At 35.8% G+C, this 12,983-nt stretch overlaps 1 protein-coding gene across 3 annotated transcripts in view; it reads right to left on the bottom strand.

Annotated features, from left to right (window-relative positions):
* Window positions 1-12,983, bottom strand: part of LOC150105427 (ADP-ribosylation factor-like protein 6-interacting protein 6) — a 47,872-nt gene that overhangs the window by 10,002 nt on the left and 24,887 nt on the right. For 2 of the 3 annotated variants that reach the window (XM_090394805.1, XM_090394804.1), the window contains one exon: window positions 4,769-4,910. In XM_090394805.1, the coding sequence (XP_090250931.1) occupies window positions 4,769-4,910 (142 nt within the window). Of the gene's footprint in view, window positions 1-4,768; window positions 4,926-12,983 lie in introns of all 3 variants that reach the window. The other variant, XM_090394803.1, reaches the window with a different exon arrangement.

Below are 12,983 nucleotides of genomic sequence, written 5' to 3'. Positions count from 1 at the left end.
ATGCAGTTTCCTCTTTCCAATTTATACTACTGTAGTTAAAATCTCCGATAACAATCATTCTTTTTGCACTCAGCAAGCTAAACTGCCTAAACATCTCCTGCTCTTCACCCTCTATGTTCCTTGGCTTGTAGCAACACCCCACTCCACTAAATATCCTGTCCTTTCCACCTGTAGCTCATACTATATGCTTTCGAAACCATTAGTGCCATCGCTCTCCAAGTCATCACTTTTCATAAGCAGTACTTCACCGGTGCATTTTTCCTTCTTATCCTGTCAAAAAAATGCTATACCCTGCTACTTTTATTCCTATCAGTATATCATCTTCCATCAACCATGTTTCAGAGATCCCAATAATCTTTGGACAGGTTGATGCTATCAGTGCCACCAATATATCTCCTTTATTCCATATACTCCTGGCACTGCTATAAAGAATCAAGGCATTGTCACTATTTCTATACCTATGTTTTTATATATATGATATATTTCTATATATATGATAATTCTAGTTTCCCTGCACTGACATACTGACTTGTTCAGAGAACAGCATTCTCTCAAGATGCCTACATCCTTCCTCATTCGAATGAAAGCCATCTCTCACATACAGTTCCTTTCTGTCCTCAAATGCCTTCAAAGCATCCATGTATTTCAAGCCTCTTTTTTTGACATGTTCTGGCTATTATACTATTTATTACTGATGCCCTTCTCTGCAGCTTTGCATTATCATACCTGGGCAACACACTCACTATCTTCCCTCTCTCAGTCTTCTTCCTTACAGTCTCATATGTTTTGCCACCTGATTCACATTGCCTCTCAAGTCATTCATGCCCATCCCATCACAATCATCTCATTCACCCTTTCACCTCGCTTAATTGCCAGTCAAACACTCCTATGGCTTCTATCTTGAACACCACGGATCATCAAGTCTCCATGCATCACACCTCTTACCATTCTGTTTCTTCCTTGCTCACCTGTAACCCTCACACACACACACTCTCTCTCTCCCCTCTAACACTTTCTTTCTTTGTCCCTCCCCCCCACTTACTTGTTGTCCTGTCATCTATCCATCACTGGTTCCAGCACTGTCTCGCATTTCTCTCATTCCCTCTTTTTGTTTTCCTATTCCCTCCCCTTCCATCATTCCTATAACTATTTCACTCCTATGCTGATTCACTTTGCATTTGTTGTTTAGTCACCTAATCTCGTCATTCACACTTCTCAGCTCATTCCCAACACTTCTTGTTTCAACACATCTCTTTCTCTCTGCAAGCTACTTACTGTCATTCTATATTCATCCTCTGAATTAACACCATCTTTGAAAACTTCATTGTTTCAAATCTACTATACTCCCTTACTGTTATTTTTTCATTCACATTCTGCTCATTATCCCAACCCTCGATCACACTAGTCATCTCTCTTCCTCAGTATTCGCCTGTTTGACATAACATTGCCGAGGTCCATAATACTAATTTCTAAATCACAAAGTTCTTCCCATTTTCTATATTACTACTAACTTTTACTGAATTTTTTTTATAATGAAATAAAATAAAATAAAAAAAAATATCAGAATGCATCTCTACAGATTGCTCAGCTTTAACACATTAATGCTGATTGGTGTCAACGTGCAGTGAACACACTTAACCCCTTAACATACAAAGACGTCTGTGACACATCTTTTGTTTATTGCACCAAAATTGATTTTAAATTTTAGTTTCACATATAAATACAACTGGATATAGATGCTAAACAATCTTGTGCCTATTTCCTTTCAGCCGAGAAAAGTTGCCAATGGATCGGCTATTTCGTTTGCGTTTGCACAAATTCATCATTATTTGAAAAATAATGATGAATTTGATCCAGCAAATCGCCCTCGCCCAAAAAATTGGCAGAAAAACGACCGCTTTCTGATTTTTAATTGGTATGTTAAGGGGTTAACCTTGTCGTAGAGATGTAATTAAATTAAAATCCTGCAATGAGAATATCAAAATTTGCTGGTAATGACAAGAAAGCATTGAACTCCAACCATCTAAAACAATTTGAAAAGATTTGGCTCTAAACAAGCTATACTAGATGGTCGGATGAAATGGAACTAGTGTATAACATGAGTTAGATTAAATATGAGATAAGACTTTTTAATACAGAATTTTTCGATAATTGTGTTCTATCCAATGAATAAATCATATAATTTATACAATTTTAGGCATTAGAGGGTTTCACACCTGTAAGAGATACTACAGGTCTTCTCAAGACATCAAACATGACAGCCAGTGATTTATATAAATCGACCAACCTTTGCCAGCAAAGGTTGGTTGTTTGGTAGAGCCTCTGCTACTAATGGCTCACGCAAAAAATTAAGCAAGTTTGAGTGCGGTTGTTGGAAGGGGTTCAATCATTCGATGCTGTTGGCAACACTCTTCCTCGATGAGTCTTTGGACTCCCTGGAGGTGTCGCATAATAATAATAAACATTGGATGGAACTGAAACTAATACTCATGGAAAGGATAACAGCTTGACAAAAAGTTTAGTCGGAAAGATAAAAATTGGCTGGCTTATAATTAGACCCAAGATTCAACTGTATTATCTCTTTTTTGTGATAATACAGTTGAAAAAGATAATACACTGATACTGACAGCAAAAAACAGGCTCATAGAAACTCCAAGGAAATTTGAAAAATGACTGAACTGGAAGCTTTGTTGGTTGCCTCCACTTTATGGTGTGTTCCTGGTCCTACAAAAAACTGAAGTTCTCCTGCATCAATGCCAATTGAAAATATCATTTTTATCTGTTGAGTTTTGTGAAACTTCATCTGAAGATACACAGTGTGAACTTGGACCACTGTTCATCTTCATTTGTATTTTTTTTTCAGGAAATACAAACTACAGAGAAACAAAGAGGATGCCATTACATACAAATGTTTTGGATGCCTGGGATAGAATAAAACACATTCAGGACTATCAAAACCTTATCATGATAGTGAAAAGAATTACAGTAATCCCCGATTAATGCGAACACGATTAGTGCGTCATTTTTTTTCGATACCCAAATTCAATTAGTGCGCCTATATACATCTTAAAAATAAATGTTACAGATTTTAAAAATTTTCTATCTATACATTTTTATGGCTAACTATTTTAAAAAATCACTCACCAGAATGAAATAATTTATTTACCGATTTAAAACATTTTACAAAGTTATTTTTAATGGTATACTACACCACTTCCATGTACAGTATGTTCCAAATTTTTACCGCCAAAATTTATGTCGTCTACTATAGTACACCCACAGATTCGAGACCCTTTGACACTTCTGCGCATGTCACAAAAAGGAGAATCCATTCTGATAATAGGGTAATCAATCCATCTTCTGGGATGAGTTGTTTATTATTACACGTCAGAAAATTAACTTCTCTTTTATGATAATTGTAGTTTTTAAAGTGGTAACTATTTTGCTTGCATAACAGCTGGGAAATTTTATCTATAAAGCATGTGATTTCACGTCTTGGTGACCAATTCGTAGGTCCTTAATTTCTTTCTCTCCCCTTCAGCATGAATTGACTATTCTTGGCACCAAGTGAAGCTCTACCAAGTGTGGAACGAATTATACTTTTTCCCATAGGTCATTATATTCGATTAGTGCGTTTTCGATTAATGCACCTGTTTTAAAGAACACATTAGGCGCATTAATCGAGGGATTGCTGTATTGGTGTTCCTGTAACACAAGTAAGCGTATACAGAGGTCTTGTTGGCTTTACAACTAATTCTTACAGACTACAGAAGAAATTTTGGACAACCTTTTATTTATAAATTAAATAATGATCACTGATGTTAGGCAAAAGATTTAAATTTATAGCAATGCTTAGAATTTTTTTTTTTTTGTTCAAGGAATATTTTTCTTTTTCCTGTGTAGGCAGTACATGGTTTTTCATAGCATTTATAATAGCAGGAAACTATTCAGTTCTGTACAGCATGTCATAAGTTATGTTTAAAATCCATGAAAACTACAGAAAACGTTTATATCTTCTCTATAAATAAAACTTTTTTTCGTGTTGTATTTCATTAAATTTAAATTATTAATATCCTTTTTCCTTGTTAATAGTAAAAATAAATAAATACTATTTTTGTGCCATTTTTGTCACTATTGTAATTCTTATATTAATCCTGAATAGTCAATGAATATAATATGTGTATATATTTTTTCAGACAAAGCATTATTTTCTAAATAAAATTTTTTGCTCTGAACAATTTACAGGAGCAAGAAAAAAAAAAAATGCTCCTCTGGAATAGATCCTCAAAGAGAGATATCCTAGAACCTAAACAATTGTTTCAGTAGGATATAAATATATATTTTTAAAAATGTTTAATTCAGCTCTGGAATAATCATATCAGGCTCAAATCGAATTCGTTTTGTTCAGATATTTATTTCAACCCCTAGTTTGCATGTCTGCTCCCCAACTAACAGGTTGTGGGTTTTTGAATCCCACCATGGACATGGACATTTTGTGAATATCTTTAAAAGATGAGAGAATTTTGTTAGTTGTGATACTACCGACCCACTTACTGGAGGCCTCAAATGGCTTGAAAAACTTCAAAGTTTCAACTTCTCAACTTTGTCAGCAAGCATATTAGTGTGGACTATGTGAATAATGACATACTATTTCAGAATGATGTACTAATAACATCCAATAGTATTTCAGAAGTCTGGGCCTATTATAATAGATCAGTTACTTTCTTTGCTGGATAAGCAGATAATTACACAGAAAATGAAGACTTACCTTATCTTTTGTGGAGATAATGGTGTAGGAGGATAAATACCAGGTACAGTGCTATCACAGTACGTTATCATCCAAGTAAATACTGTTATTCCCAATCCAAACAATCCAGCACAAAGAAGAGATAATACAGGTGTCCATAACACTAAAATTACACATCCTGTTAATACAGTATAAAATCATTATGATAAAACTAGATGACAATATTGACCAAATTTTGAGTAATTTACATTAAAAAAAAAGTATATCAAATCAAAACATTCACATTTGGTGAGATCTTTCTAGTGGATAACACTGCTCTGAATACATCAGAAGTTAATAAAGCTGTTCTTTTAGATCAGCATTTCTGCTCACCATCCACCCATCCAACTCCCCATTGATGTCAAGCTCAAAGGCCTGTTGTGGCCAAGTAATTGACTTCATAGAAACCTGACTACTGCTTAAGATAGAGTAGTTATCTTATATGCATTGTCTGCTATAACTTGAGTGTTCTTCTGCCCAGTTTACACGATGAAAAACCCAGGTTTCCAGAAAAGGAAACTCCACTAACTTTGTATGAGATGGGTCTTTCCAACCAGGCATGGTGATAACTACATTACAAAGGCTCTTTCTTCTGAACACTAAAATATTTAATAATTATAGAGAGAAATGCCTGAGTAGCTTACCTTAGCTAAATTGGCTGGAGAAAAGATTTTAAGTGAGTGTAGGATATATAAGTAAAAAATCCTGATATACACATTTTACCAGAGACAAATCATATAATACACTGCCTTTACATGACATATTAAAGAAATATTTGTTAATTCCAGCAGCGATAAATTCAAAGTAAGAAAGATAAGTGATTTCTGTCTCGCCAGCTGGTAGTATCTATTTGCCACAGGCAAGTAGGCAAGCATGTTTGTCTAGTCCTGCGCTTACACCCACTATGATTCATACTATAGGCAAAGAATGATAATCATCCATATCTATTATTTTCCTAATAAAGCAAACATTAGGAAAATAATAGATATGGATGATTATCATTCTTTGCCATAGTATGAATCATAGTGGGTGTAAACGCAGGACTAGACAAACATGCTTGCCTACTTGCCTGTGGCAAATACATACTTCCAGCTGGCGAGACAGAAAGAAGTAGAATAATTGAAGATTTAATAAAAATAAGTTTCTAAAATACCTTTTTTAATTTTAAAACATAGGTGCAGCACCACTAATCAATTTATGTTACTGCTCTTATTGCAATATATCATTAAACAAACATGGAGTCTTGGGTGAGATTATTTTCTGCTGGGAATATAGGATTTTCCATAATTTGACAAGTGCTGTGTGTGTGCGCGCGTGCGCACACACAATCAATTATCTCACACACACATTATAGTGCCCATTAAGTAATGAGATGATTTTTTACAGGAGCCCTTTTGAATAAAATTAACAAACGTGTTTATAGCTTCGACTGCTAGAGTGTGTTGTAATCGCAGGTGCAACTTTTAAGTCAGGTGACACAGCAGTTTTTGTGTGGCAACTGTTGAAGTAAGAGTGTGTGAGTAGAGCATGTCAGAAGTTGCATCATGGAGCAAAGAGCTGTGATAAAATTTTACTGTAAATTATGAAGAATGGATACACAATTGTACCCAAACCTAAAATACTTCATAATGATGACTGCCTGAGCCCTGCACAGGTGTTCTGCTGGTTTTCAAAGTTGAAAGAGGGGAGAGAGAGTCCTTGGAGGATGAACCACACTCTGGACGACCAGTTTCTGCATGGAAATGAAAATGTGAAAGCTAGGGAAATTGTTGCCCATGAAAGACGAATAACCACTAGCCTACTCACTGCACAGCTTGGTATCAGTAAGGAAACAGCCAAATTAATCTTAGAAAGAGATTTGCACAAGAGGAAGATTTGTTTGAGGTTTGAGCTGCACATGTTGACACACGAACAGAGAGAGCACCAGGTTACATATTTAAATTTCATCCATGCTTTGCGATGTGTTACAAAGAATTCTCATTGGTGATGAAAGTTAGTATTTTTAGTTTGATCCCAAAACAAAATGCCAGAGCATGGAACATCTTCTCCCCAACAGAACTCAAGTTGCAAAAACCACATGTCAAGACAATGGTCATTGTTTTTTTGACACTGCTGGAATTATCCACTGCAAACATGTTCCCAAGGGCACCACAGTGAATGGTCAGTATTATTTAGGAGTAATGCAATGTCTGTATGCCCGTATGCCACATGTCAGGAAACAACTGTTCCACAATTGGTTTCTGTTGCACAACAATGCAATCATGCACTGTGCGCTGCATGAGAAGCAGTTTCTGGCTTCAAAGTTGATCTGTGTAATCAAACATCCTCCTTATTCAAAAGATTTCAGTCCTGCAGACTTTTGCTTCTTCCCAAAGATGAAGTGCTCTCCTTGAAAGGGAGAGCACTTCAGTGACAATGAACACATCCAACACAGTGTGTGACTCAGAAACTATAGGAGGTTCCCATTCAGGACTTCCACTATGCCTTCAAACACCAGTATGACAGACGTAAATGTTGTGTGGAGTTGGAGGGAGATCATTTTGAATCTGTGCAATTGATAATGTCCAAATATAATTCTTTGTTTTGATAAAATAATTGTTGTCTCATTACTTAATGGGTGCACTATGTACACACACACACAGTATACACACCAGGAGCGAATATTCCGGGTGTGCTAGGTGTGCGGTGCTCATCCACGAAATATCAGTATCACTGATATTATATTTTTGCATTTATTCCCGCTAAAGTCTCCCCTAATTGTTTGCAGACTTTGCGTGATTCCTAAAATTAAACACAATATACTAATGCTTCATTGCTCTCTTCACGAGGATAATGAAGCATTAATACTTCATGAAGAGAGCACTTTGACACGTAAACATTGAGTCACATTTGCGTTAATAGTTCGGGGTGTACTTTCAAAATGCATACACCTTTGAGCCCTTTGAAAAGATGTAAAGAGGGAGCAGCAGGTCAAATTCTTAGCATTCTAGTATTTCTAAACTGCTCAGGCGAGGCTGGGTGAGCTCACAATGAGAGCTCACCCAGCTCATTCAGCTTGAGCGCTTTCTGTATCCAATGGCTGTATTACACACAGCTGTTGCACACATTTTCTGGAACTGAAAATGGAAAGTGGATGTTAGGAGAAAAAAACCTAAATGTTTCTCTTAATTGTGCAGTATAGCATATGTTGAGGTTGCAAAGTTTTTTAACAGTATAGAGACATTTTTATTCTAGTCTTCGGAAACAACATTTTATTCTAGTGTTTACAAACAGACAGTAAAAAATATCTATTCCTGAATAAAAATGAATATTCTGTGTATTATAAGATGTTGTTGATCTACAAAAAAATACCAGCATATGTGAGATTGATAAGCCAAACGAACCGCTGATACTAAAAAAAACTAATGAATGTAGAATTCCCGAAAGTGTGGATAATTCCGATAATGAATGGATGTTATAAACACCGAGTCTCAGTAAACAAAAAAAGTCTTGGAAAACGGAGTTAAATATATTCACAAACCAGAGAAATGCATATAACATGGGCAACAAATTTTACAAAATGATTTGATTTGCTGCTCCATCAAACCATATTTATTCCTGCCATACTCTGTCTCCTTGTAAGTTTTTTTTTTTTAATTAGGCCACATTAATTCACATATTCATGTCTAGACTTTATAGGATCATGATATTCGCTCTACCCGGCAACTTATTGACTTTTGCACATATCGCAAAAGTCAATTATTAATAATTCATTTACCATTAATGAAAGTATTTCTACTCACACTTATTCTTTTCTTTCATTTTCTATTCTCACATGTCTTATATATGACGGTTCGCATATTTTCATCTTTCAGTATTTCAAATATATCAACCAAATATAGCATTCTCCTTAATTGTTGCTTGCTAATAAATCCTAAATCAAACAGATTGTTCCCCTACTCTACGCAAAAGTATTCAAAGTTATCCTGCAATTAATAGCATTGGACCAATTAAGATGAGCGCTGATATGCTATGCACTTTCAAAACTTTCATACATCGATAAAAATGCAATCATACGGTCATGTGCATCTGCAGAGTGGCAAACGGGGCACCCTGTCCCCTCCTGGTATCGAGTAAAAAATTCCACAAATTATAATCGGAAAAGTGATTGCGATATGTAACCTTACACCCTCGACCATGGGATGCTTTTTCTGTCTTAAAATTTTATTATGGGTTGGCCTTTTTCAGCCCATGGCGGGGTAGCCATAGAACATGCGTTTTATTGCAACAATGAAGCAAGTGTTCCTGTTTCTGGTTCATCTCTTTCTGATTTGTGATTTCTGATTGAAATTTTCATTGCTGTTGTGAACAGCGAATTGTTCATTTCCTCTCTGTGTCTAGTGAGTCATGAGTGAAGTGTGAATTGTAATTTTATAGTGAAATAAATTTAAACAGAAAAATACATTTTTTAAAAGGTAAGTGCATGTAATTTAATAGTATTTTACTCGTTAGTTTTATTATTCTTTTGCTTTTAAACTGAAATAATTTAATTTAGGATTTGGGGATTAATTAATTAGGTAAATTTTTTTTATATATGAAATTTTGCTAAAAACTATTAATTCCGAATGCATTTTTTTCCAAGAATTAAAGTTCATTAAAATCGATGTAAAATGAAAATAATGTATTTATAGTTTACATCGACAAATAATTACATCAAAATAATGCTAAAAGATTACAAAATTGTCGTCCAAGAACCAATGCTGTTTTTGAAAAAATGCTAAAAGATGTTTATTGATGTAATTATTTGTCTCCAAGCTTTGTCCTCCTCCATGGAAAATTTTTTGTCGATGCCCATGCATACAGTCAAATTGATGTGAAATTTGTAGTGCGGGTTGCATAACTCACATGACAGCACACTCAACTGGAATGGGCACACGATGCCACTGATACACATTATATACACACAAACAAAATACAGGCCAATCAGTCTCATAAACGTTGCTGGTAAGGTACTAGAAAAACTAATGATAAACTGAATAATACACTTTGCCTACTCAAGAAACATATTAAGCAGCAATCAATATGCATTTCGACCTCAATCAAGAACAGTAGATGCAATTATGGATGTTAAAGAGTTCACAGAAGACAGTCTACAGCAAAAAAAATGATGTGTGGGGTGTATATACCCCCCCCACACACACACATTATACATACATCCCCAAAAACACATTATATATATACCCCTCACACACATTTTACATATACTCCCTGCCACACACGTTATATATACATCCCCCATACTATATATATATATATATATATACACACCACAGACACACACACACACACACACACACACACACACACACACACACACACACATTATTCATGTTGGGGATTAAATGGAATATTATCAGCACTGGGAAAGGATTAAAACTAATTTTAATGTTTCCAATATTTCATCTCAGTCTCACAGAGACATCTTCAGGGATTACAAATAACTTTTTGTATCAACACACACACAAATACAATACAATGATAATAAGTAAACATGTGGGTGAAACTAAAGTCCCCATCTAGGTGGTGCGGCCTCTACGGGCATTTGCAGGTGGCCTAGGATGTAAAGAGGGATCTCTGATAATTAATGTTTCACACTTTTGTTTAAATTCAGTTGATTGCTGAATGCAGATGCAGATTCAAAAAAAAGTCTTTCTTTTTTGAATTTACTATGGTGGTTTTTTCCAGGAAATCCTGTGGTTGTATCCTAAACATGTTCTGCAAGACCAGATTGACCATAATCATGATTGCAGATGTATGATTTGTTTTCTTCTAACCAGATGGTTGCTGATCTGCCTGTCTGTACAAAGTAAGCCAGCCTACAGGAACAAGGTACTCTATACACTCCAGGCACTGAGAGAGAGGATGGAGATGATCTTTGGTGGAATGCATAAGGCTAGTAAGTTTACAGTGGGGTTTAAACGCTGTGTGGAGGTTGTAGCTTTTTGAGGACCTGGTTATTTTTTCCGATGTGCCACAGAAGTAGGGTATGGTGATGGCATTTCTGAAGTTGTTCTGAAGAGATGGTAGGGAAATTGAGAAGGAATTGATTATGTTTCTTAATTCTGTAATCACTGTAGCCATTAGAAAGGAAGGTGTCGTGTATGTGGTTGAGCTCGGTTGAAAGGGTTGTTTCACTGGAACAAAAACTGTGGGCTCTACTGGTTAGAGTTTTAATAATGTCATGTTGTTGAGAGGTGTGGTGGTGGGAGAGTTTGTGAATGTATCTGCCTGTATGAGTAGGTTTTCTATATACTGAGAAGGAAAGGCCACAATTAGTAAGGCGTGTTACCGAGGTGTCTAAGGAAGGGTAAACTATTGTTATCTTCCTTTGCCATCATAAACTGGATTCTTGGATGGAGGCTATTGAGATGACTGTGGAAGGAGTCTAATGTGTCTGGGGGCCATGAAGCCAAATAGAGAACACATCATCTACATATCTTAACCAAATAGAAGGTTTTAGAGGAGATGAGTCTATGGCTCGTTTTTCAAAATTGTCCATGTAAAAATTGGCAAGAGGAGGTGAGAGGAGGAGAACACATAGCAGTCCCTCTGTTTGTAGATTTTGTTCTTCCAAGAAAAATAACCAGAATTGATGGCAAAGGAAAAGAGCTCTAAGATATCAGAAGAAAAAACGTTTTTTAAGTGTTAAGGTGTCATTTAGGGGAATATTGGTAAGCAATGAGATGATATTACCAATATGTCTGTATTTTTTAAAATAAGATTTTCAATTAAGTTTTTAAAGTGGGTAGTTTTTTACATAAGATGTGGTAAGACCAGTGTGTGTGTGGGGGGGGGGATCAGAGAGTTAGCTAATTGCTTTGACAATTTGTAGCAAGGTGCATTAGTGGCATCTACTATAGGTCTTAGGAGAAAATTAGATTTGTGAATTTTTGGTAAACCATATATCTTGGGGGACGAGAACTGAAAGGTTTGTAATGTCAGGAGGCCAGGAAGATATTTTTTTAAGTAAGTTTTTTCATTTTTTTAACTTGAGTTTTGTGGGATCATGTTCAAGTGGTATGTAGGTAGCATGATCTCGGAGAATAATCTCCATTTTTCAATTATATTCTGTGGCATTTCCCTTATCAGCTCTGGTGATAATGATACTTTTTTATTTAGGTAATTTTCTGAAGGCAGAGAGTTGTCTGGAAGATAAATTACTTTTAGAAGGGGGAAGACTACGCGAGGAAGTTGTCTACATCAAGTCTGATGTTATTGGCTGTTTCCAGCCCTAAGTGACAGATTCCACATTCGATGTTATACATAATATCTAGCACCAGCACTTCTTTAGGGGCGACGGCAAAATTATGGCCAAGGATTAGGGTGCTGATGGCATCTTCGCTGAGTCTTTTTGAAGATAGGCTGGCTACTGGAGCGGTTGAACTTGAGGTAGCAGTTTTGATTTACATAGGTTGTTAAACTTTTTGATGTGCTTATTTTTTATTTTTTGGAATTCTTTCTGTGAGGAAGCTTCTGAGATGACAAAGAGAATGCACAAAAGTTCAGGATTGAGTATAGTGGAGCACGCCGATTGTAAGAAGCCAATGGTGGCGTTTGACGTAGATAGGCTGGCGCAAGTTAAGGCAATCTGCTCTCATAATAATGCCACACTAGCACGTTTATAAATATGGAGGCTTTTTTTGATCGAAGTTTGAATTTTAGTTTAACCCGTTAGGAATAACTCTTGAATCCCGAAATCTTTTTAAAAGGGACAGCCGATTTAATTGATTTGATAAGCATAGTTTCGACTTACCATATTGTTCTGCTTTGCGTGCTATTTCTTCACCATGAATGATTAGTATCCATCTGTTGAGGCTTAAGTGCTGTGAAGAATTCATTTTGGAGTTTTAATGGAATATTATTAGCACTGGGAAAGGATTAAAACTAATTTTAATGCTTCCAATATTTCGTCTCAGTTACAGACATTTTCAGGGATTACAAATAACTTTTTTTTTGTAACAACACACACAAATATAATACAGTGATAAGTAAGGCACGTGAGTGAAACTAAAGTCCTATCCAGATAGTGTGCCCTCTATGGGTGTTTGTAGGTGGCCTAGGATGTAAAGAGGGATCTCTGATAATTAACGTTTCCCAAATTTTGGAAAGTTTTATGCAACCATATTTGTTTAAATTCGATTGATTCCTGAGTGCAGAT

This window comes from Typopeltis vanoorti, chromosome 6, assembly GCF_054136105.1.
Source record: "Typopeltis vanoorti isolate ZY-2024b chromosome 6, IOZ_Tvanoo_1.0, whole genome shotgun sequence".
NCBI classification, from domain to species: domain Eukaryota; kingdom Metazoa; phylum Arthropoda; class Arachnida; order Uropygi; family Thelyphonidae; genus Typopeltis; species Typopeltis vanoorti.
The sequence above is the reverse complement of the archived record's forward strand: the minus strand, read 5'-3'. Positions and strand labels throughout refer to the sequence as shown.